General features: G+C 34.7%; 3 protein-coding genes across 6 annotated transcripts in view; 2 read left to right on the top strand and 1 right to left on the bottom strand.

Moving 5' to 3' along the window:
• Positions 1-851: 851 nt before the first annotated feature.
• levy (cytochrome c oxidase subunit 6A levy) lies at positions 852-2,623 on the top strand. Its single transcript, XM_076122103.1, has 3 exons — positions 852-1,025; positions 1,991-2,142; positions 2,440-2,623. The coding sequence occupies exons 1-3, from the start codon at positions 932-934 to the stop codon at positions 2,521-2,523; spliced, it is 330 nt and encodes a 109-aa protein (XP_075978218.1). The 5' UTR covers positions 852-931; the 3' UTR covers positions 2,524-2,623.
• A 370-nt stretch (positions 2,624-2,993) lies between these two features.
• Positions 2,994-12,542, top strand: LOC142977807 (sec1 family domain-containing protein 2-like). The gene is made up of 9 exons (XM_076121901.1): positions 2,994-3,327; positions 3,464-3,712; positions 3,882-4,187; positions 4,601-4,779; positions 5,127-5,356; positions 5,715-5,884; positions 6,341-6,624; positions 11,206-11,379; positions 11,605-12,542. The coding sequence occupies exons 1-9, from the start codon at positions 3,148-3,150 to the stop codon at positions 11,819-11,821; spliced, it is 1,989 nt and encodes a 662-aa protein (XP_075978016.1). The 5' UTR covers positions 2,994-3,147; the 3' UTR covers positions 11,822-12,542.
• A 482-nt stretch (positions 12,543-13,024) lies between these two features.
• LOC142978039 (glutathione hydrolase 1 proenzyme-like) overlaps positions 13,025-25,956 on the bottom strand; it is a 56,182-nt gene continuing 43,250 nt past the window's right edge. For all 4 annotated transcript variants that reach the window (XM_076122267.1, XM_076122266.1, XM_076122265.1 and 1 more), the window contains 7 exons: positions 22,779-22,971; positions 21,088-21,291; positions 16,749-16,998; positions 15,727-15,917; positions 15,180-15,420; positions 14,721-14,834; positions 13,025-14,458 (listed from right to left, as the gene is read on the bottom strand). In XM_076122267.1, the coding sequence (XP_075978382.1) occupies positions 14,312-14,458; positions 14,721-14,834; positions 15,180-15,420; positions 15,727-15,917; positions 16,749-16,998; positions 21,088-21,291; positions 22,779-22,971 (1,340 nt within the window). In that variant the 3' untranslated portion in view covers positions 13,025-14,311. The remainder of the gene's footprint in view (positions 14,459-14,720; positions 14,835-15,179; positions 15,421-15,726; positions 15,918-16,748; positions 16,999-21,087; positions 21,292-22,778; positions 22,972-25,956) is intronic.

Genomic DNA, 25,956 nt, shown 5'->3' with positions numbered 1-25,956 from the left:
CTTGTATTTACTCTCAAGGGGTTATTCTTCATTTTACAGATTTATACCTAATTATAACACAATTCTATAATATGCTTTTGTTATCTACGGTGGTATCATGAGAATCGTATTGGTCCAATAGGTACCTATCGAACGTCCATGATACCTACACCAGTATCATGAAAACGCACTGTAATTGGTTGCGAGAAAAATATCAAAAAGTTCCACTACTGAATGTAAAATATTTTTAATCTATTAGTTCAGCATTTCGGCAAGTAATTTATATAAATGTAATTATGCATATATTATACTAGCTGACCCGCGCAACTTCGCTTGCGTCACCTAAGAGAATGGGTCAAAATTTTCCCCGTTTTTGTAACATTTTTCGTTGCTACTCCGCTCCTAATGACCGTAGCGTAATGTTATATAGACTATAGCCTTCCTCGATAAATGGGCTATCTAACACTGAAAGAATTTTTCAAATCGGACCAGTAGTTCCTGAGATTAGCGCGTTCAAACAAACAAACAAACAAACAAACAAACAATCAAACAAACAAACAAACAATCAAACAAACAAACAAACAAACTCTTCAGCTTTATTATATTAGTATAGATTAAATAATTATTACAAGTAAACATATCTAGAATACCAATCAAATGTACATAGGTAATACTAACTAATATTTTTACCTGACGCCTCACTGCAACCATAGCAGATTGTTTAAATAAATTTAAATTATATTATATACAAAATTCTTCAATTTACAAATCACACATTATATACAAATTCATTTTATACTTTTAAAAAAACATGAATATTTCTGAACGTCTTATTTATTGATTATAGAACATTGGAGGTTGGCAACATTTATCTAGATTGTCAACTTTTTGTCGCAAAGTGAAAAATTGACAAGTGTTTTTCATTCGATCGACATTTTCTAACTCAATAAAAATGAATACCCTTTTGAGGAGAGCAGCGCTCCAGTACGTTAAGACAAATGCACGGTCTTCATCTGGCCATGCTGCTACCGCTGGTGGCCATGGAGGTAAGATTAATTTCATAAACTATGAATTATGTAATCGGATAACCTAAAGGGCCTTATCTCTCCTTTGGACTTGTTATATTTCCTTAAAAAATATACTTGTTTCACTCAATTTCATGATTAAAAATTAGGTTCTGATTGTGCTTAGCACTTGATCTTATTTTGAGTTACATGTTGCAAAGTGACAAATGTCAGTTTTCTTTTATTTTTTCCTGTCTAGCATGAGCCTCTTCAATTTTGTCTTACAATGGATCTTCGACCCTGGCAAATATAATTAGAAATAATTTATTACCTGAAGTCAATAGATGTTATGATAAGAAAAGAGACCCTTGCATAGTATAATATTGCTTCAAAATATTGTTATATTATTTATAACTGAACGGAAATGGGAAGCTAAGCAAATGTATATTTTATTAATAAATACCACTTTTCAGAACCAATAGCATGGTAAATTAGGTAATATACCTGCAGGTTCAATTCTAAATTTAAATACATCCACCAGCCTCTAACCTTGCTTAAATATAAGGCTCTTTACTAAGGCAATAAACTATAGTTCTAGACAGATATATCTGCAAAATAAAACTATAATATATTGTGCTATACAGTTATCTTGCATATTACATACCATAAATAGAGTTCATAATAAAATAATAATGGTAGAATGAAAAAACATCAAATATTATTTTATATGAGAAGGAAGAAGCAGAAAATCCATATTTCATCTGATACTAATTGATGATGGCCCTCTAAAATGAAAAAAAAAGATAATTTCCTTACAAAAAAAAATATTGTAAAGAATTTTGTCAACCAAGCAAAAATTGCTTTTCAATTTGAACAAGCAAAATGGAATGTTAAACTACAATTATTTAGGAGTACTACATGTAGATTTTAGCTCTGACATCAACCCGCATGCAATGGAATGGACTTCTATATCAGTAATGCAAAATTTTATCTAATGTTATTGCTAGGTGGCTGGAAGCTGTGGAAGAGGATGACTTTCATTGTGGCATTCCCCGCCATTGGTCTTGGGATGTTGAATGCTTACCTCGCTCACCAGGAGCACGCCAACCACGAACGCCCTGAGTTTGTGCCCTTCGAGTACTTGCGTGTGCGCACCAAGGTAAATCCAATAGGAATTTTAAAACTGATAGTGAACATTTAGATATGATAAGAGGGATTGATTTTGTACACAAATTCATACTACGAAATGTTGGTATTATTAATCTTGAATAAAAATTCTATTGTGGGTATATTATATATTGTATTATATATTGTATATTGGTTAAAAAGCAGTTGTGGCCAAATAATTATGTATCCTAACGAGCATCCATTGATGGATTCTATTTATTGAAAATATTGCCTGCTTATCAATTTCATCAGCTAACCATCATTATTTAATGTACTACTTTGTTTTCAGCGCTTCCCATGGGGAGATGGTCAGAAGTCCCTGTTCCACAACCCCCATGTCAACCCCCTGCCCAGCGGCTATGAAGATCATTAAACATTCAGTAATTACATGTTAGTGCAAATGTGCTGTACACGCTGTTAGAGTAAAAATTGTATTGTGATAAGTAACTACAATAAATTGCTTGTAAAAGCTTTGGGCGTATCTTATTTCATTTACCCTCAAAACTCAACAAAGAATATATTATTATGATGTAGAGGCCTTTTACGAAGTCTCAGTTTATGAATAGGGATGGATAACCTATGTTAGAAAATAGCCTTAACTGTCAAAATTTCAATAGATCTGGCGACACATGTACAGAGATGGTAAACTTGGACATCTTTGAAGGAAACCGACTCCTTTTTTATATATATGCTTTGCAAGGATTGGCTTAGTCGGTGAGCAAATTGGCTAGCGAGCTCGTCCATATGATATTGTTATACACAAACAAAGTTACCCAGAATGCCATAGCACGCTATATTATTCACCTTGGCAGCCCTAAACTAAATTTGTCAGCTGTCAACATGACAGTTATAATCAATAAGCAACATGTCACCAGTGATGTGTAAATAGTGCCAATTTGTCGATTTGTACTGTAGTAATTATTTAATTAATGAATACTTAGAATATCGTCACTATTGGGAAATGGACTCCTAAGCTACTGAAAGAAGAATATCTAACATGGCGAGCGCCTCGGTGAAGGAATTCGGCAAGGCCTGGTGGTCGGAAGTATACAACCGTATTATCGGTGCTGTAGTGTTTTTGGATGATGCTAGTGCGGAATGCCTGCACTGGGATGGTGGGCTCTTCAATCTGTTGACAGGCGGGGCAGTTGCAGTCAAGTCTTTGTCTCCTTTCGTGGTAAAATTTCCATAATTTTAAAATCCATTTTACTCTATTTTTTTGTTGCTATTAACAGTTAATTGAAGCCCAGCTTAAAAGTTAGATCATTTTTAATTACAGAAATATCATTATTTATGCTTTGGTCTCCTTACAGGAATGTGGAGAGGAGAAAAAGGCAGTTTTCATAACTCAATCAACATGGACTCAGGTGCAAACTATTTGCGATATAATTCGGCGGAATCAGTTCTCGGCGGTCATTTTGATATCATCAGCGAGTTTAGATGCTGTGTATTTAGAGTTATGTACTGACAGAGATGCAAGTGACAAGGTTGCAGCAGGTAGAGGCATAGCTGAGGGAACAAAACTGTTAGAAGATATCTTACGAGATAGCTTTAAAGGAAGGGTATGTTCTAAACAATAAATAACTTGTTATTGTGTTTCTTTTATTACTTGCAAAAGACTATATAAACCTCTAGTAAATTGAACCCAAGGGCTTCCTTGTAGTATGAATGAAAAATAATTAAAGTTCATAAGAAAGACTACTTTATAATTCAAATTTGTTTACTTTTCAGCTGTGCTCAATAGAAGTAGTACATGTTCCGATCTTTACGATAGCATTGACGAATGTGGTGTTTGTGACACCTCCATACAAGGACATCTATCCAAAGTTCAATGGCAAGATGATATTAGAAACAAACCAGTTTGACCTGCACAGTTTACAAACTGACGAGAGAAATGATGCAAGGAGGTTGGCCAGTGGACTCAACAATATGCTTGACTCTATGAATTTGAAAGAGGATATATACTATATAGGAGCATACAGCACTATCCTGGCTGGTGTGCTGGAAAACTCACCTGTCTGTATAGCTAGGAGAAAGGTAAACTATAAGAATTATGATTTTTGTATGTATAACAAAAAAAAAAACTGGTGTAAACTGAAAAGAAAAAAGTTAAAGAGTTGGATACATTAATTATTTATTTCAAATAACCATAACCCTCGGGAATGTGAATCAGTTTGTCAAAGTCAACTTATGCCTCTCTGTAGTGTTAGGAAATAAAAAAATAGCCTTTTAACACATTATCTTAAAAAAACCACAATAATGTATTAATTAAAAATTACATATTGTATTCCTGTATGACAAAATGTATGGATGTGAATGAAGCAAAGTTAGTTTGTAAAAATTGTACCAAGTGGCGTCACTGGCTTCTGCCTACCCCAATGAAAAGGTGCGAAATTCCGTATGTATGTGAAAAAAAGTATATGCAATAATTTTTAATATAACTATTTCAGAATTGCCTCCACCCAGCATCACTGATAATAGTGGATCGCACACTTGATGTTTGTGGGGTGACCAGCCATGCAACTGAATCAGTGCTGGACAAGATCATGGCGGTGTTGCCGCGCTTCCCGGGACATTCCAACGAAGTTGCTGTAGACATGTCACCTCTATGTGAAGCTAATAATGCGTAGTATGTATTACGTTTGGTTTATTTAAGTTATTTATTATTTATGGTAATAATAGCTCATAGCCCATAGGACAAAAAAATGGGGATAGCAGGAAGTGTCATTCTGCCTCTCTCCATGAGGTGTGATTTTATGTATGCATGTATTAACATAATTGTAGGCCAGAAAATGGGAAATCACCTAACATGTTTAAGATTTTAAACTATGAATGGGCCATAGTTGTAACAATGGCCCATTCATAGTTTAAAATCTTTGTTTTATACTTGTATGCAAAATGTGCAGATGTATTTAATGAACAATTAACCATCACTCCGAATCATCATTTATATGTTGTACAAATATCTTATTCCAGTCACAAGGGTCCAGATGACGACAGTGCACTCAGCCCAGGGTGTCTGTTCCACGCGACGGACGACAGCTGCATACAAACATACGACTACATGATCAACAAGTCACAGAAGGAAGTCATGTTCGACTTGTACAACAAACTGTCCAAGATCGACGTGCAGAAGTCGCCTAGCCCCAAGACGCTGTTGAAAGTCACGCCGCAGAGTGTCGAGAAAATCATTACGGCTTCTAAAGGTTGGGAGCATTTATAGATGCTGTTTTACAGCTTTTTCTTTTAAGTCAATGTCAAAGCTATCTTGAAGCAGCCAGACAAATAATTATAAATTTTAACTTTAGATAGTAGGCATCTTGTTGTTTTGTTTATAAATAATATAAAGTTGTTGACATAAAAGTAACATTAATAAAACATGCACTGAAAACAATACTAAATGTTAGATTTGACCTTATAATAAAATAACGCACCTACATAACTATTTAATTATTTTCTAACATCATCAATATTAAAAACATTAAACTTAAGTGAGAATACAATACATAACTTTTCAAATCATTACTTATTATTATTGATTTACAATTGACATTTAATTCACAGGGAACTATCAGATCATAGGCAACCATCTAGGCGTGCTGCAACAAGCCTGTGCGGTGGTACAAACGTTAAAGTCGCCTAAACGCGCCCAACAAGAGCTGCTCATGAGCTTAGAGAAACAGTTTCAACAGAATCTGGCCGCCAGTCGGGACTCCACCACCGTGCTGCAACAGGTATGAACTAGGTTTTTTGGAGGACAATGATCTTTACCGATCTTGAATCACTATTATTTCGTAATATATGAAAATGTATCGCGAAATGTGTTGGTTGCTAAGTACAAAACTCGATCAAGGGTCACTTGGTCAAAGAGGCATGGGAAAGGAATTTTATGGAAAAAATCTTATTAAGCTGTTTGGTTCAGCTCATTACTTGATAGTAATCTTGTCCGTTAAGTCGTAAGAGTGTAATAAACTAAAAAGCTACTTTCACATTACTGCCTTATAGAGGCGTTTCATTGTGGCTTTTTAAAATATGGCCATTGGTTTTTTCCGGAACTAATTTATCACTGTGACATTTTTTTTCTAAATTGATACAGTTCCGTGTACAGAAGAAACATAACTATTTTTTTAGAAAATAGATTATTCCTTTACTTTTCGTGAACTCGTTACAAATATAATTGGTTTTTACAGATGAGTCATCTAATCAAAACTCGAAAAGACCGGAGCCTAGCACTGGAAAGCCTTTTAGCATTACTCATTCACTTATACTCACTGAAAGGCAAAGACATCAAGTTCCCCAGCCAGCACGAGGAAGCGTTACGTGAAATATTAAGTGTGGCAATATTTGAGGACCACAAGATACTGTTCAAAGGAGAAAAGGCAGAGATTGTGACGCCGGAAGAGTGTGATGAAATGTCTAAAAAAGTGATGGATAAGTTGAAAGATATCGCGAATATGAGAAATACTATGGTTAAGTAAGTAGATTTTTTAATGGTGGATTATTTTACGAGTATGAGTGCTCATTCACGTTGACTCGCGGGCGCGGTGGCGGGCGCGGTCGCGAAATATCAAACATATGGCGATGTACCGAAGTGTTCACGTACAAACCGTTCGCGCGGTCTAAGTCGCGGGCGAGCTAGCGGCGCCGCGCGCGGCCCGCGTGGCGCGCTCGCGCCAATATCAAACAAGTGAAGATGTTCGTGTGTGTTCACGTCGAACTAGCGGTGGCGGGCGCGATTCACTCGCGATGTCAAGTAAGATCAACCAGTTTGAGCCAGTTTGAGCCAAACGCCCGCTTGGCGGCCAACGTGAACACAAATCGCCACGTCCCCGCGCTCGCGACCGCCACCGCGAGTTCCAACGTGAACGAGCACTGAATCCCTTTCGAGCGATGGTTATATTTATTAATTATGTTAGTTAAGTTCTTTCAAATATCGCACCTTTAAAGTAAAACCGTTACTAAACGAAATTATAAGATTTTATAGGAGAGCTAATATTAGAAAATAGTCACCGTTTTTTCTAAATAAAATCTGAGTCCAGGGTTTTTTAAGATATCTAATGAGTTATTATGAAAGATCTTTGTTAACATTATAACATGCCATTTAAAAAAGTTATTTTTCATATTTACAGCTTTATTTATTTTGATTTATATTATTATAGTAACACTTTACCATTAATTTTATTTGTTAATTATTGAATATTACTATGAAATTACAGTGCAACTAATGTTACTAAATAGAATACTATTGAAAATTCATAATTTAATAATATTATTATACAATTAAATTAAAATTATAAATTTTCCATCATTGCAATGTTATAATATTACTAAATAAATAAAAAGCTTTCCAAAATAATAATGTTTTATTACAAAATAAAAAGAGAGATCCATACAATTACTTAGAATAATTATTTATCTATCAGTCTTGATAAATTTGTACCTTTAAATCACAGTTAGTACGTATCTTACTGTCTTAACTTTTATTCATTTTAACCTATAACGTTTTACAACACTATGACTAAAAACAAATCAACTGGAAATAGCAATATTAAAAAAAAATAAACATAGTAACAATCACAGCCTTATTTCTCTATCCACGACAGCTACTTTGAGCCAACAAAAGTAATGTTCACTTCTATCACTTTAATTAGAATAATAGATAAGTCAAACCTATTGACATAATATTTTTTTATCGAAAATAAAAAAAAAACGCCTTAAGAAAGCTAAAAAATAATGTCATTCTCAAAAAAAATCTATAAATCAATAAATAATCATCAATATAATAATATTACGTAGCAATGCTAAAACAAGATGTTATTGTAATAAGACAATGCGTAACTTTGTGGTATAATATTACTGTCAATTAAGCTTTTTAAATCACTGTTTTTTCGATCACTTAACTTTAATCTTGATTGGTATAAAGGCTTCAGCTGGAAATTTTGAAGATTAGTGCCAGTACGTGTTCGCGATGACCGATTATTGTGGAATTTTATTTCTTTGAAATCAGTATCTAAATAGGAAGTTTTATAGTAAACGCCAACGTGGTCCGAATCTTGAAGTTTTTCAAATTTAATTATCTTAATGTCACTCATTTTAACTGTTCCTCCTTCTGTATTTTTTGAAAATTGACCACCGCATGCCTCTGCAAGATTTTTTATGTCAACGAAATCTGAATAGCACATTTCAGTAACATTGTAGGGATTGCCTTTCTTCCTTGCAGTTCTGATTATGGTCACGTATTGATCTGGAGTGTATACAGGACCAGAACGTAAGCATTTTGTGACGGCTTTTTCTATCACAGAGTGAACAGAGTCATTTTCGTTTTGGGTATGCCCACTAATTAAATATTTGTGCGTAATGGACTTTATTTTAAGAACAGTTAAGGCATACACATACATAGTAAACATAAACTTGTTCTTTTGCTGGCCACAGCAATTGTCAGAATAAAATGTGATTTGCAAATTATCATCATTTATTTCTGACGCCCTCTTTGTCAGATATCTCCAGACACACGTTGCTATTTCGTTAGCTCCTCTTAGCGCCTCGACCTCGCTCCAAACAAAACAGTCGCAATAGTCTTTAGCTAATTCACTTATTGTAAAATTACAAACATTTAGCTTACATTTGTAATATAAGGTAGATACATCTCCTTTCGGAAGAGGCAGTACTGCCTGGAGGTCGTAACAGGCAACAATGTAATTTTTCTGAACCATTGTTTTATCGTTTGATTTTTCCTGTCGACATAATTCTTTTTCAAGCTTGTGTTGGTCGTATCTGGTCTGTAACTCTACTGTTTTATTAACAGCATTTTTAAAGCTGATGCATAATTCGCACTGGTCTTTTTTAGGTGTGTGAAAGCCGATATTATAATCTTCATTGAATACTCTCCTGTAGGTATGAATTTTAGCAGCTTCAACACCATCATTCAAGCATTTCGTTTGGTAGTCAGTGTACAGATCTGTAAGGCTTTTACCTCCATCAATGAATTCACGAGTCGTTTGCTGTCTTAGGTAATGTGACTCTATTCTTGGTATTGTGTCTATATGGTTTTTTATTCCTGTAATGATATCTGAACTTATTTTGTATTGTTTCCCATGTTTACCTCTTTTTTCTTCTTCAACCATTCCCGCTTGGTTCTTTTTTGCTATAACAGTTGCAATAGGTCGATTATTAATGGCCAATGTGTTCCTAAAGAAAATTTTACAGATACGATGCTTAACATCGTTAATCTCCAATGAAAATGAATGTTTAGGGCCTCTATTACTATTATGAACCTTATATTGATATTTTGGTTTAATGACATCTATACACTTTGCAATATAATCTCTTTGTCTGAATAAATCACCCATTTTCCAAAAATTGTTAAAAATAATTTCTCTGTCTTCCTGTTTGATTATTTCGCTGCACTTTAGTCTACATTTTTCCCCACATGGAGGTCCAATTTGCTTCTTTGGAATGATTTTTTTAGACTTAGACACAGTTTTATATTGCTGACCACTATTACGAAGTCTTTTAGCTTCTTGCCTCACGGATAGATTTTTAAAACCTTTACGCCTTCGTTTGATCGGAGTTATGTTGTCTTCTGGAGGACTCAAATTAATTTCTTCAATCAGTGGCGCAGGAATACTACTACTACTTAAAGGCGTTGGGCTAAACGATACATGCCGTGGTGCGGTTTCCGGTACGTAATCAGGATCACAATCTGCTTCATCAGGGGAAAAATCCTTACCCAATTCAGACGCAGATGAAGATGATGAGCTTGAGCTTGTTGATGATGAACTCGAAGATGATTCTGAGCTAGTTGAATGGGATCTGGCTCTACAGCTAGGACCTGGTACAATAACATCTTTTGGAGCTACTTCTGGAAAACCAGTACCGCTCAAATATGGATTTGTCATTTCGTCATCAATTGGATGAGCATAACATTCAGCTTCCATAGTCTGACTAGCGTAGACTGAGAACAGTGGTAGTGTTTGCTCTTGCAATAAAGAAGGAGATCTACAAGCATCGACAGTTATAGGATTTTCTTCGCATGAAAAATTATTATCCAGATCGTCCATGGATATTTGCTGGTGATTTTCAGTGTTTACAGAATCTTTTTTAGATTCCAGAGCCTCTAAAATGCGTGACAAACGCGGGTTTCGATAATGCGCCATGACCTAAAACAATAGTTTTACTATTTTTATCAATTATTAACATGAAAGACATTTCAACAGAAATAAATTTAGTTACTAATAAGAATAACTTTTATTTATGTTAGTAGTAAAATGGTACTAAAACAAAATGTGTAATGCAACATTAACAGTTTCATACATTATGGAGTCAATTTAAATATCAAATGGAGTTTAAACAAAATATAACATTTTACTTCTTAAATGTTAATACAAAAGGTACGTTGCCTAAAGAAATAAACCGTGACTAACATAAATGTCCCAGTATTGTAAAATTGTATATGACTTAATTTACTCAAAATTCATCGAAAAACTGTGACTAAAGAAATGGTTACACTCTACAGATAAACGTTATTGGATTAATCTCTAAAAAAGTAAAGGCAAATTGTGACTATACAAACTGTAACATTTTACCAATGAAATTGAATTATAAATTGCGTAATTTCATAACACGAAAACTGTGTCTAAACGAATTGAAACACTATACCTATTAAAAAAAATCAACAACTTACCTTTTTGTAACTTCAAGCCGTGTTTATCCAAATAATAACACTGTTGTTTTAAACTTCCGTCATCACTCTACGACGATCATGTTCTTACTGGTATAGACACAATATTGTATTTAGTGAGCCGATCATAACTTGGTTTAGTAACGCTTTGATTTACTGCTAGATGGCGCTAAACACAAAATTTTACAAAAATAACAAGTTTATCTTGTAGTTTACGGGTATTTTAGATAGATGGCATTAATAACTCAATTCACGAAAATTTTCGTTTAGTAACGGTTTTACTTTAAAGGTGCGATATGTAAGTTTGATGATTCGTAAGATATAAATTTAGATAACTTTAGATTGTTATGATAAAAATATGTTTTTTTTCTACAGCTACAACATAGTGTTGAAACCGTGCGAGACGGGCGTTGGTCACGAGTATAAAGGTCTGCTACAGCAACTGGTTGAAGACCTCGTCGATACCGAGAGACCAGAAATGTACGACCTTAGGCACAAGAATGAGTCACTCGTACTCAAGACTAAAGATTTAATTAGAAGTGGCTTCAAGTAAGTTTTAAAATATTTTTATAATTTATATCAAATTATAAACAGAAGTGATTATCCACATTAATATAAAGAGACGTTGAATTATTCTTACTTCAAAAAAATAACTCCATGATAATACTTTACACTGCCATCTAGCGGGGAATAGATACAACTAAAAATGTACGTGTTTTAAACACTGCCATCTAGTAGTGAGTAGCGGAACTAGAAATTATATTTTTGTTTCAGCATGCTAACTCAGAAGAAATCACGTACAGCAAAACATCCTTTAGACAATCCTACGATTATAATATTTGTGGTCGGTGGTGTCACAGCAGAGGAATGCAAGAGATTGCATCGCAGCGTGATCACTAGCGGTGTAGATAATACTGTACTTATCGGCTCTACCAAGTTGGTCACACCTGTTGAAGCTATGAGAGATCTGCTGTCGTTAGAAGTCGCGTAAACTGAGAATAGATTATCCAATATAAGCCAGAACTTTTAACTTAAAATGATTGTCAAAAGTACAGCGCGGAACATGTATAGTGTGTTGTACCCACTCTCTTACGTGAAATAATAATATGCCGTAGAATGAAAATGTTATAATCTTTGTAAAACCAGGCAAGCATTAAATTATCAAATGCTATTACGAATTATATCAAGAATTTATATTGGAAATCAGCATTAATACAACTTAAAACTACTAGTCTAATGTCCGGTTTCTGAGGCACATTTAGCGGTAGTTTATCTATTCAAATAGTTTTTATATGAGTTTAAACGCTATTGAATAGATAAACTACCACTAAATGTACCCCCGAAATCGGGGGCAAATGTCTCGATTTTAATATAGCATATTTATTGCTTTATATGTTTGATATCTATAGGATATTACAATGTAACTGTAGTTATCTATATACGACTGGTAGCTAGTTAATTTATTTATTGATATTGATTCTATGTATATTTAAATTCAAGGTCAAACTTATTTTTATTATGCTGTTTACTGTCACGTATAACGTGAATCGTGGTGAATATTATTTGAAATGAAATTCCATTGAATTATTTAGTAGGTGCTAAGTAAAATTTAATTTTTGTTTTTGTTGTTTTTTTTATACTCGTTTAAGTATTTAATTTAGTTTAAGGTTAGAATGTAAGCGCAATGCAATTACAATGCAAAATAAAATACAATTTTTCTTGAAAATTTGGTTTGATTTTTTGCGTCTTAGTCCATATCGAGTGTTTTAAAAACATTCGTTATCGTTTTGGGAAAATCTTCAATTGTTAATCGTAACAAATATGCGTCATCAATTTTATTGTTTAAAAGATTGGTCATAGATGAATTGCAGACAAATTTCATCATTTGGTGATTAATGAAAAATTTGGCGGTGCGTTTTTATCTTCGGGTCTCTTTATGTTGTGAGATGTAAAGAGTTTTAGTAAAAACTCTAAAATATTATTGTTAACCCTGAAATAGTTTGCGAGTATTAATTAGTCATCCGTTACATTAAGTAATGTGTTGTGGGTATGTAGATGCAATGCTAATTAGTTTGAGTTATGTTTGCTCGGATTAGCGGTTAAAACTATTTTAACGAAATTCAGACCCTTATCTTAGAGTTGAAGACCCAGGATGAAGCATAGGCTAGGAAATAAATAAAAGAAACTACAAAACAACATTTAAAAGTTTATTTTGCAAACACTATTCTGTGACAACTTCATTTCGCATAATATCTAAGTTATCAGTTCATTTAAATTCCAGCTAATTTACAATACTCTCATTAAAATTACTTTAATAAAATAAAGCGAGTGAAATATAATATTACGTACACATTCATAATTTCATTATTACCTGGATTGTCTACACACATTTTCACACTTAACTTATCAGAATAACGACATGGTGTTGGACGTAATAAATGCAGCTAACTTTGAGGAACGATCATATAATAAAACAGAGAAATAACACTGACATCTTATTAGTAAATATAAACAAATGATCTAATTTGTGCTAACATGGCATTCCACACTAAACAGTGATTAAAATTCAAAACTGTGTGCCTTTTGTGTCCTGTTTGTGTGATCTATAACAGTGAGGAAACAATCATATTTAATTATTTAATACTTCTCTTGGAATAAACATATAACCAGTAGGTAAACCGACGGCTGAAATTCTCTGAAATGTAATTTTCCTTTTACATGCAACTATTATAAACGATAGGATAGGATTTTAAGTACTTATTTGCCTAGAACGCATATCCAAATTTGATATTATTTATCAGCCAATATATTATAATTAAATGATAATTTTCAATTGCCGTCCATTCGAATAATTTTATAAACAATAGCGTTATTTAGGAAGACGACAATAGGTATTTTTTATTTATATCCTATCTATACTATCATGTATCAACTATCACATTTTTTCTTGCAATAAATTTCTTATTACCTACTCGTTATTGTATCGCCAATTATTACTTCGAGACTAATGAGAACGAACATTTTAATAAATTATATTCAATAAGCGATGTTCATACTAAAATCAGTTACCTACTGGGCAACCATAGTTTAAAAGGAAAACAATATCAAGGCAACTAATTTACCTAATAATTATCACTTTCTCATGAAAGTTTATTGAAAATGGCCGCAGGTAAAGTGCGTTTGCCACAAGATTTCTCTTACATCATTAACAGGTAAAAATAAATAACTAAACTGTTATTGGCAGGTTTAAGGTTTAACCTTGAATACACCAATGACATTTCACGCTCATAACTTACTTACGATTACACAATTAATTTAGCAAAAAATGGGATCACATTTCGCTAATTAGTTATTTGTCAATTCCAATTATATTGTAACAAAATACTTGAAATATGATCACATTTCGTATCTTACATTATTAGATTCGTATAGAGTTCCTTCTTGGTAATTAGTCTATGGTTAGGCACAGGTGTTGCGTCGTTCAGTCGCCGGCGACGTCGCCGCCCTTCCTGAAGTCAGCGTTGGCGTAGATGGCGGTTCTGTTTCTGTAGAGAGCGCACACGATGGAGCCTCGGCCGCTGTAGCGCTCCATGCCGTGACCTTTAGCTCGCAAGCCTTTTAATATGTCCTGAAAAAATAACATAGCATTAATGTATATACCTAAGTATGTACCTACGCAAATATCGTTGACTATCGCTATTTTTAATAATTCTCCATCAAAATCAAATAGTTAGAACAATCAAATAGTTATTCATTTAGGACAAAACTTGCGTTAAACTCACAAATACTGATTCTTTTACGAGGTTGCATATAACAGTTATCAAAGTGTAGACAATAGACCTATTATTTTTACAAAAGGTGCAATATTAGACATAAAACGAGTGACTTACCTCTGTAATACCATATTCATATTGAGCAACCATTGGTGTTATTTGGTGATGGATGCGAGCTTCGTCTACCGCCTCCTTGATAGACTGATCGAACCAAAGCTTGCGTATTGTCGCCTGAAAGACAAACACAATTTTATACTGCGGCTGCGTTTGATAGACTGATCTGATTGAAGATAATATTATCATTAAGTCAAATAAAAAATATTTTTTTTTTTCTTAAAAAAACAACTCCCACACTAAGAATTGCTCTTGCGTCGCGGGGACTTTTACAAACATACAAACAACGGACACAAAGCACAACCAGACCCGAAACAATTATTTGTAGACCTCGCAAATAATTTCCCCGTGTGGGAATCGAATCCAATACCTCCCGACACAATGGTAGCGGCGTGGTGACCTAAACCACTGCGCGACGGAAGCAGTCAAATTTATCTAAGTCTGTAATTTTTCTAATCTTACCAAAGCCACAGCTGTAGTAATCTTAGTGCCTCCTGAAGCCCCAATCACAAGTTTAGCGTTGCCGTGCATGTCCACAACGATGCTAGGACTCATGGAAGATAGGGGTCTCTTGTGTGGCGCTATGAAGTTGGCAGGGGAAGGCTTCAGGCCGAACAAGTTGGTGATGCCGGGAGACGAGAAGTCATCCATCACGTTGTTCATTACTATGCCAGTTTTGAGAGTTGTGAAGCCGGCACCGTAACTGTGGACGATATACTTGGTTAAAAGAGATTTGCAGTTGAGAAAAGACATTGGGCGTTGCTCTCAGTAGACGCTGCAACTCTACCGTATATTGTCTTGCAGCTTTTATACTGGTTCTTGAAGGATAGTGAAGATTTATATATTTTTATTATATTTATATTAGAACTATTTAAGGAAATTGTAGGCGTAATTAAGTTTCTAAGTTATTTCTTAGTCTGAGGGACTAATGGTTTACATTTTTTTTTAGAAAGGTAGTATCTCCTACTTTATAATTGAATGTGCTTCTTTCAGGTCATAGTATACTTACTAATAGTTAATAGAGCTGGTCATGGATACAGCGTCTCCATTAGGTGCTATGATGGATATGTGAGCGGTCCCCGAGTCTGGTTGGTTGTAGGTCTCGGCGCCGTAAGTAGCCGAGTTGTTGCTAGTAGCTGTGTCGTTGATGCGCAGTCGCACCTCCGTGCCGTACTCCGGTGACGTCACGTTGTTGATCAACTGGAAAACCACGAACCAGCTTGTTAACACGACTTTTATAGGAGAATACCAACACCAGAGGTCTTGATATTCTCTTACTCAAAATGCGACAGGTAGGGATGTGGACTATAAAATTGCTCTGCCTGAGGAAAAGTGGATGTAAGTTTTGTGACAAAATCCAATCGCAAATATTCATATTTTACATACGACATAAGGCTAATCTCATCATATTATCCACCAGCACATATAAAAGGGGATTCCAAGATGTCTAGGAGTTCAGTTTGCAGTCGACATATCATCGGTAAACGCCAAGAGCCCAGTAAATCGTAAACGTGATGATAAAAATGGCAGTACTTGTGGATAAAAGGTCAATCATTCATATAATATGTACCGATATAGTGTAATTTCAAGGCTTATTGCATAATTAAGTACTTCCGTCTCATTGTATTATTACCTAATTAATGATTTTGGTGTCTCATTTATCTAAAATAGAATTACTACGACGCAGATTGGACAAATTAATTCAAAATAGATAGCAAGATACTTAATTAGTCTCGCGTTCAGAGGTCATAACCTTTTTTTAATTATAATTAATATTGAAAATTACATAAAATACTACTTTTAAGATGATGGTTAAAATATCCAATCAAGGGAAAAATCATAAAGAATATACTGCTTTGAAACAAAGTTCTATGAGTGTATAAATATTAAGTGAGTACCGTAGGTATATATTTTGCGCGAAACTATATTTTTTAAACAGACTCAGTCCATCCTAATATTTGGCACTAATTATAATAAGAAATCTGTGAAAGAAACCGCTTACGGCTCAGGTAAACCAAAAACTATATTTACCTCTTTCAAATCTAAGAAGTCTATGTCTCCCAGCTTAGTTCTAGTCGCGTACGCATACTTAAAGGCCTCAAGGATCCTGTGGTACGTGAGGATCTTGTCCTCCGTGGTGTTGATGCTGGAGGCGTTGAACTGGAAGCCGCTCAGTATGTTCAGTATGTTGACAAGGATCACCCCGCTACTGGGCGGCGGCGGCGTGTACAACGTGTCGCCGTTCGTGAGGGGCACCGTGATCGGCTCTACGATTTTTGCTCTGGAATTGTAGAAATTGGTTTAGTAAGTAAAATAGCGAAATTTTTTACGCATTCTATAAAGGAATGTGTCCAGTCAAACAAAGCTTTGTTCTTTTTATTACAAGGCAATTGATGTTACTGCTTAAGGAAATCCCTGATGGGCTACTTGATTTCCAACTGATTTATTAACGTTTTTTAGAACTAACACCTGTCCTGTAGGCCTTCAAATATTGGTCGTGGAGTCGGTTCAAAAGTTTGGAACATGCATTATTAACTTAAAAATAATGCAGAAAGTTTTGTAACATGATCGTAAAGCGAAACATACATTCAAAAACAAATCAAGCTGATTACTTCAGTGACGCTTTCTCCCGGATGCGTATGCATCTGATATTTTGGTTTGAACATAATCAACGTTATTGTTATTATGAGATGCACTCGTATACAGTCAATTACACAATACACATAAAATAGGGTTGCTTGTCATCTTATGCAGCATTTGAACTTCGATAGCATCCAGTATTTCCGAAATAGCATGCAGACACTCAAAGTATCCATCATTTGAAGTGTTATTATCAAAATAACATTCCAAAGCTTGGCCAACGTTCTGCAGATTATTTCCGGCATCCATCATCTATTATTACACACGTATTTTGCCAGCCACTTGATAACGCATCGCCGTGGCTTGAATGCCGACCAATTGAATATAAATTTTGTCATTTGACATCAGAATGCGTATATCTGATGACCTTATAGAACTCGGTACGTTTCCACAAACGTGGCCTAGTATTCTGTTGCTAGTTGGCTGCAATGTGAACTCTAACAGTACTATTTCTATATTTGTTACAATAGATAAACAGTAAAGTGTTGCGGTGGTCAGTGACTGGAGTCTTTAGGGATGAACTAAACGTTAATGCATAAACAATTGTGATCGAGTTGAGTCTATCATTGTGGTTTTGTGGCTTAATTAGCATGAATGAAAACATTTAAAAAAATTGAGAATGTTGAAGTTCAGTACGCCAGATTTTATCTATTTTTCAGGTGTACTAGCAGTGTGTGTGTGCTCACTTACTTGCCCGTTGTGGTTGATTTATGTAAAGAACAAACTACGGCCATGGCGTTTAGTACCTAACTATGAAGCGTCTCTGGGAATTCTTTTGATAAGGAACCATGTGTCCTTACAGACGGAAGTAATTTTCAGTATTTCATGGCTTCAATTTCCTGCACAAGTGTTTTCATTGTGGTGTTTCAACTATTACCATATTGTACAGGTAGTTGACACTACACGGCCGGCAAAGACCTCTGTTATTGTCATCAAACAATAAAACTAAAATATATTTTCAACACAAATAACTCATATATTTCATTATAATCGAATGAGTCACATCGAATATCATTTGATCAGGTGCATGAGTATTGTCTCAAAATAATGAGTCGATGTTGTGAAATATTCGCTGTTATAATTCAAGAGAATTCTATTCATGAGTCAGTGGCAGTTATCTGGCTTTTCCTAACGTTATCGCTAGTGGAATTCGGAACGAATTTCAGGCGTTAGTAACGCTATAGGCAAATGAAAGAGGGAGGAATGTTGAACAATGTTTTTGTTAGGAATGTGAATGTATATTTGCAAGTGCGAACAAGTCGTAATGCTGGTAAATGTTGGCTATGTTCACAAATAACAATAGAGAAGTCTATTCTTAAGTTTAGCTTTACTTTAACTGAACAAAGATGTAAATAAAATTTCGTTATAGAGAATCATCTCCCGCATTTAGTCTTGTATTGCGGGATTTTTTTACACAGGAACATGTTTGTTCCGTGCGCGAATCGAACCTAAGACACGCGCAATGATAGCGGTGTGGTGACTTTTCCGCCGTCACGAACCTCTGCTGTGCTTAGTCACCAACAAATTTTACTCTGGGAAATCACAGGAATATTCAGATAAATTAAAAATAACTAATTATTAAGCAGCTATAAGGTTAAAAACCTATGTTTTTCCAAGAAATATTTGCATTTGATAATGTCAATAATGACGCAATTATGTCCGTCGTTTTCGCAAGTTAAGATTTTTTTTGTTTATCTTTGCAAAAAAAATATGTTATTGCGAAAAATGTACCTACATTTGTGCAATAGTTAGAGTAAGCAGTTATGGTTGTAACGTTGTTTTCAGCAATTATTCTGTAGGTCACCGATCAATCCATCTCGATTATTGCAGATTTAAAACTATACATCGCGGAATAAAATGAACGAAACAGGCAACCACCAAGCGAAATCGAGAGGTTTATTGCAAAAACTAGTAGACTTTTTATGATTACCCTCAGTATCGAGTGTAGACTGCACATATTTAAAAAAGCAATGTAAACAAATATGTCTGCATAAATAAAAATGTCATTACGTCAATACACATTTCATTATTTATGTAAAGTTTATCTCGGTCACAAACGTACCAACTACCTATTATTATTGTTTCAGCATACGAATGTATTATTGTACTTGTACCTATTTTATTATTTACTTTCCAAGTGCGACGATAAGTTTAAGTACAAATACTTATAAAGATAGCATTGTTTTTGGCTGTACGATTATTTTTGTTTACTAGACGCGATCAATCACCCGCTATCATGTGAAAATACGGTACTTAGATCATTTCAATTTGTTATTGTTTAGATAGCATTTCTTCCAAGTGGCCAATATACAAAGGCCCTTTAATAATTAAGGAGAATTTCTCACACTGAAAACAATAAAGTGTTAACTTGAAATGATGACATGATAGCAAGAATCCACGCTGAAAATGTAAATAAAACAATTAAACCCGGTTATAAAAGGGAAAAGATCAAAAACATTGAGTGAAAACTAAAAAATCTTTAATCTATTGATCTACGCCGCACGATCGGAACTGAATTAACGGAAGTCGTATAACGGAAAGTATTTTCCATAATTGAATAAGCATTTATTGTCATGTAACTTATTCGTTCGAACATGATAATATCTTACTAGGTTTCCTTAGTGGTTCTTTTCAGGCGGTAAATTCTTTACAATATTAACTAATTTCTTGAGTGGAAGTGAAAAATGAAAATTATTTTCCCATCCCATACATCCCATTTTGACAACAATTAAAAAATATATGATACAGTTTAAAAAAGTAATATCATATTACGCCGTCCAAACGTTACATAAAGATTTTTTTTGTGAAAATTACGTTGAATGATTCTGTTTCTTAAACGTTATTAATTAATGATGAGCATTTGAAGATAACTTTATGTTATTGTTACTTATTGACGTCATTGTTAAAAATAAGATAAAGCACGTAAATAAAACAATGTTTTATATCTTTTACTCATCGCGTCATCGTCTCATAATCGATACAGTTATACTATTCTAACTAACGAGTTAATCGTGAAATCGTGACAAAGTAAGTGCAGTCTTTATGTGTCCGACACATAATAAGTTCGTTACTTAATTGAGTGAACTTTTACCGTTAAACACCGGTTCTAAAGGTTGATTCTAGTTGATAAGAACCGGAAAGCAGCTCGGTTGCACCAAGTTTTTTTCTCTTTGAACACTTTCGTTTGTCTATATACCTACGGTATAATGATTTCTAATTACAAACACTAGTTAAGTTGTTTATCCTTAGGTTTTAATTGTTATTTTTGGTAAGCAAATAACTGTTTTGATATAGGAAGAGGGTTTCGAAAACCATTTTTATAACATTTAAGATAGCATTACCATATATTATATCAATCATTGCTATGCCTTATCCCAAGTTCTATTAAAAAATCTAGGACGTTTTAGCAGCAAGCTGATCAATCCTGATAGTTCTTTATTTCAAACAGAATTTGTATTAAATAGTTTATCTATATCTCAAAATCTAAGCATTGTCAGACATTACATTCACCAAATACTTTGACAATATTGTATTGCTAATATTTATTTTATAGAAAAATGAGTAATAATACAAATAAGCTAGCTTAGAGTATAAGGAATGCTAACCCCACTACCATATGGGACGAATAGCCAGGAAGAGAGAGAGAGTGAGAGAGCCCAGTAGCTTACATCCAGATTAAATTTAGACGAATGAAGATTTAAATGAATGAAAGAATGTCTTGGATACTCACTCATACTGCCTCAGATCATCAGCTGTGATGATACTCCCGACGCGTTCCAAGTCATCCAAGAAGTCTTGTGCCAGGGTCCCATTGTAGAGGTCATCGCCCCCGTTCTCCATTATCCTCTGAAATGTGTTGCAGAGAGCTTCGGGAGGCTTCACTATAGTTCCTGGCTTATGAAACTGGCCTTTTGCTGAGTTGTAGTACGTTTTCCTGTAATAACATACATATATGGTCATACATAAATATCATTACGTGTGTTATGCCTGAAGGTAAAGGCTGTGGTGCAAGAAATACACGCAAATTTTGCACATAATAATGTCCCATGTTATAGAGGGCGAGCATTTGCCATTATACAGAGCACGTTATATATCCGGGGGCTACTATTCTTTTTATCCCATTAATACTATCCCTCTAGTGATCAAGGGTCTAACCCCGAAGGAAATTTTGAAGCATTCAATATAAATCTGAGAAGCTAAAAGTCACTTTGCCCGACCTGGAAATCGAACCCGAGACCTCGCAGTCAGCAGTCGTATACACTGCACTACAAAGGCAGTTCGTGTAATAAAGGAAATGTATTACTTCCTTACTACTTGATATGGGTGAACGAAGGTTTTGGCTTGAAGATGACTCTACCGGGTTCAAATGTGTATTTTGTTTTACATTTTACTTGTATTGCCTTGTGCGACAATTTTCCTTTTCTTTTTATTTATACAAAATCGGTTGATTGTTAAAATCCGTGAATTATCGGTGGGAAGTTTGTAGGGATCGTAGCACGTGGTGTTCTTTGGTATCTGCCTAAAAAAGGCAAAAGATCGTCATTTTAGAATATATTTGTATTGCTGTAATTAATAAGGTAAAGTTGAGTTAATGAATCGATTTATGACATATAGATAAGCATAATATAGTTTTAGCTCCTTGTTCAAATCTCTCCTAAACCAACGTCTCGAAATATTTTTTGATATAAGATGGAGAGACAAGCTTGATACTTTTAACCCAGAATGGAATCAGACCGCTAGATAAGTTAGAGTGGAAAGCCATGGGGGTGGTCTTTGCCTAGCAGTGTTACGATGCAGGATTAGAATAATAGTTAGGCACAGTTCGGATAACTTGTTCGTTTAAAATGTTGTAATTATTGCAGTCACATTTATTTGCATAAACAAAACCGCCAATAAACGAACACTTGTATTACTTATCATTTTACCTTATTACTCGTGGTCATTAATTTACATAAATAGCACCTACAGGAAGTTGCGACCAATATGAGGAAACAATTACTAATAAATACTGTCGTAAAATAATGGATCAGTCAATGTTAAAGGTCTATTGTTTTGAACATGTGACAATTACTCTGGTCGTGGGAGCGTAATAGCTGACCTATGCTTCATAATAGACGACAGCTAAATTGTTGAATAAAATAGCTCGATAAATATAAGAATTTTAGTTTTCTTATAATATATCTACTTCTTTTTACACTAAGAATAGCGCTGTGGTTCCCCACAAACCGATAAAAGCGAAGTTACGACAGATACATCCGATTGCCTTTTTATAATAAGATTTGAAAAGCCACAGTTTTGTGGAGTGCAAGTTCTCTTTGCGAATCTGATTTTTTCTATTTTATTGCTTGCCTGACAGATTTTTAGTGAGAAGTTTACAACCATTCGGCATCGACAGATGCAGTCTTTGACGCATGTACAAACCTGAGATGAGGATCGTTCTTGGTGCTGGACGCGTGTACAATGACGCCGTCGTACATCGCCTTGGACATGGTGACGCCAGACCGGCACAGCTCCACGGACGGCGCCACCAGACTCTCCCAGGGCAGTTTGCCCCAGCGCTTGTATGCTGCCCACATACCCCGGAGTTCGCCAGGCACGCCCACTGACAGAGGTCCTGAGATATGAACAAAATACATCATTAGTGGCAGTTTGCAGTAGGGCTGATTTGCTTAATTCCATTTTGCTACTAGCTAAGTATGTCGCTGTATAGATCTTTAATGCTATTAAACTCCATAAAATTTTATCCGATTTATCCGATATAAATCCGATATCCGAATTAACTCCCGTCTGTGTTATGGGATAAAATTGCTGGGCTCAATTGGTGACATACAGAAAAAAGCAATCTTTATATTTTATTATAGGGTTGATAGAACAATTCAAATCTTAAAATGCAGTTGAAGTCATTGATTCGGCCTGAGACGTTTAGGAGTATGAATCTAACAATAAATGTTCATATTGGCTACCCACGTATGTACATTATTTATATACCTACAATATATGTATCTGGAATGCGACAGTGTTATCTGAACGCGGCGCTCGGTTATTGATCGGGGCTCGCGTTTGGTTCTAGCTTCAGCTCAATAATACAGACCCGTTACATAACGCCTAGGGAATATCGTGGTTCTAACAATGTTAAAACGTTACATCTTTTAAAGCATTTCTTTTAGAAAACTGCATATATTTGCTTTTGTACTAAAACAGGGGCTTATTAGCGGCGAATTTGAAATTGTATTCTGAGTTTTTCATTATACCTACTTATTTCAGCCTATTTCACTACAAAAATACTAAAATGAACATTAATAAGCACTAAGGGTCGCGTCGCGTAGCATTTCCATTTTATATCAATAAAAAAATGGAGTATAACCTATATATCCTCATACCCTTGTTACTGGATACTCAATGTACTCTATCAATATCTATGTATGATCAATTGTACTCTAGTCAATATCTATCACTTTAAGTTCTCCTAAATACTTATGTTCGAGAGCTATTTGAGAGTTATTAGCTGTTACATCGAAACAAATGCGTTTTCTTTGAAATGACGTTTTTATTGTTTATAAACATTTTCTCAGTGGATGTTGCTAAGGCGGTAAACAGGTAACGTAACGGTGTGCCTGTGTAATGGTAATGGATTAATAACTTGCCATTGCTTAGAACGGTACCGAGACACACCTCTACGAAGCGGGTTTGTACATTGTCGCTTGGTTACCAACCAACAAGCAATATCTACATCAAAATAATTTATAATCATCTTTTCTTTTACTGAAAGTGTTTTGGTTCGTAACCTTTGAAATACATATAACGTTAGAAAAGCATCAATTGTAGGCAGTTTTTGATTTAGCATCACCTAGATCTAGACGCAGAAGCCTCGTGTTTGAAATCAAGGCATGCACATATAAATTGTTACAATTGCATTTATTCAGGATGAAATTGCACGCGTGAATGGTCAAAGAAAGTAGAAGAAATGGCCTTGCTTGAATCTATATCCTTAAAGTGGTCTGAAGACCGTCGGCGTGACAGAGTCATGACCAAATGGCAAATACCAACGATATCCGTTCATATAACTCGACTCGGTTCTCCGTTTTGTCCGTCTCCGTTCATACGACTGTATTGATACACAAGGAATATTAGATGTAGACTAACTTCACCCATGTACCATTTACAATGTTTTATTTGGACCTAGCACGCATCTTCTTTCTTTTACGCTTTAGCTTTATCTAGCAAGCTAGATTATTTCCAAGATTTATTCTACTGACATTTAGTTTAGTTCAATTTGTTGCTACAATGTCGTCAATATATCAAAAAGCTTGATGAATTGGAAAGGCGCAGGCCGCGGGGCTCAGTACAATGCTGCGAGAGAAACTGGGCACCGGCGTTAGGTCTCACTGCTTTAATGAACCAGATTCAAGAGAAAGCCTTAGAGAAATCCACTGACGTATCATACTGCATCAAATGTATTATTTTGATTACTATCTTTTAAGATTTTTATGCTCGTTGTTCAGTCTTACACATCGTCTTCGCACTTATTTGATCTCTCATTGACCTGAAATTCTGGAATCTTCTTACTTCCTTCTTAACCTTTCTTTCTAATTCTTAGGAGTTATCTACACTTTAGGACCTTTTTAAACGTTTTTATCAGGAATCTACTCACTTTATAATTCATTTAGGATTGAGTTTTTTAAACCATAATAATGATGTTGATCTTTAATTTTATTTTAACGAAGATGTCTTCAACCTGGTGTTAGGATCAAACATGAACATATTATAAACAGTTCAATGTGTTTTAAGCCAACCGTAGTATTTTGATAATATTCAAGTAAGTTTTACCTAAATCCATAATCTTCATTCTTGGCAACATCAGACCCATAAACAAGATGTTATTGTTTGTTGGGAAATCTATTTGATATATGGAAACATTAGCAAGAGGGGAGAAACAGCAATACCTTCTAAATGTATTATTTCTGTCGACATTGGGAGGCACATCGTGTCCCCTCGCTGGGTCTTTTTGTGTTTTATCCATTCATCAATAATATTTCTAGACTGTTCTCCCTTCTATTACCCACTTGAACAAACGTCTCTGTAATAATATCAGAAAGGGGTGGAATCGTCTGGAAACTTTGTAATTGTATTCGAAATAGGGTGTTCCAAGGTCTTTTTGTATTTTTATGTATGATTAGATGCGTATAAAATTATAATACAAAACATACATTTTAAAGTAGGTATGGTAACGTTATGTGTGATGCCTTTTCAGCAACTAACCGTAATTTTATTATCAAAACGAAGACGTTAACAGTTGGGTTCTTTTTTTTTTTGTTAATACATACCTAGGGAGATATTCTTGTATAGATAAATATTATTTGTGTTATACGTGGCTAAATATATTCGTTCGCGTTAGTTTGTGCTTTTATTTTATTCATAGTTAAGTAGCAAAGCGAATTATACATGAACAGAACGAAGTAGGTAGGTAGTTATCGTCATAATTTTCAGCAATTTATCTGTTCTGTGGTTGCGCTTTCCGTTCACAGCAGGAATTTTCTCGAAAATGCGAGCTATGCTACGAGCCGTTTGTACAAAGGTTTAAACGCAAACATATTTACAT

This window comes from Anticarsia gemmatalis, chromosome 13, assembly GCF_050436995.1.
Source record: "Anticarsia gemmatalis isolate Benzon Research Colony breed Stoneville strain chromosome 13, ilAntGemm2 primary, whole genome shotgun sequence".
NCBI classification, from domain to species: Eukaryota; Metazoa; Arthropoda; class Insecta; order Lepidoptera; family Erebidae; genus Anticarsia; species Anticarsia gemmatalis.
Note: the sequence above shows the minus strand (reverse complement) of the source record. Positions and strands in the feature narration are given on the sequence as shown.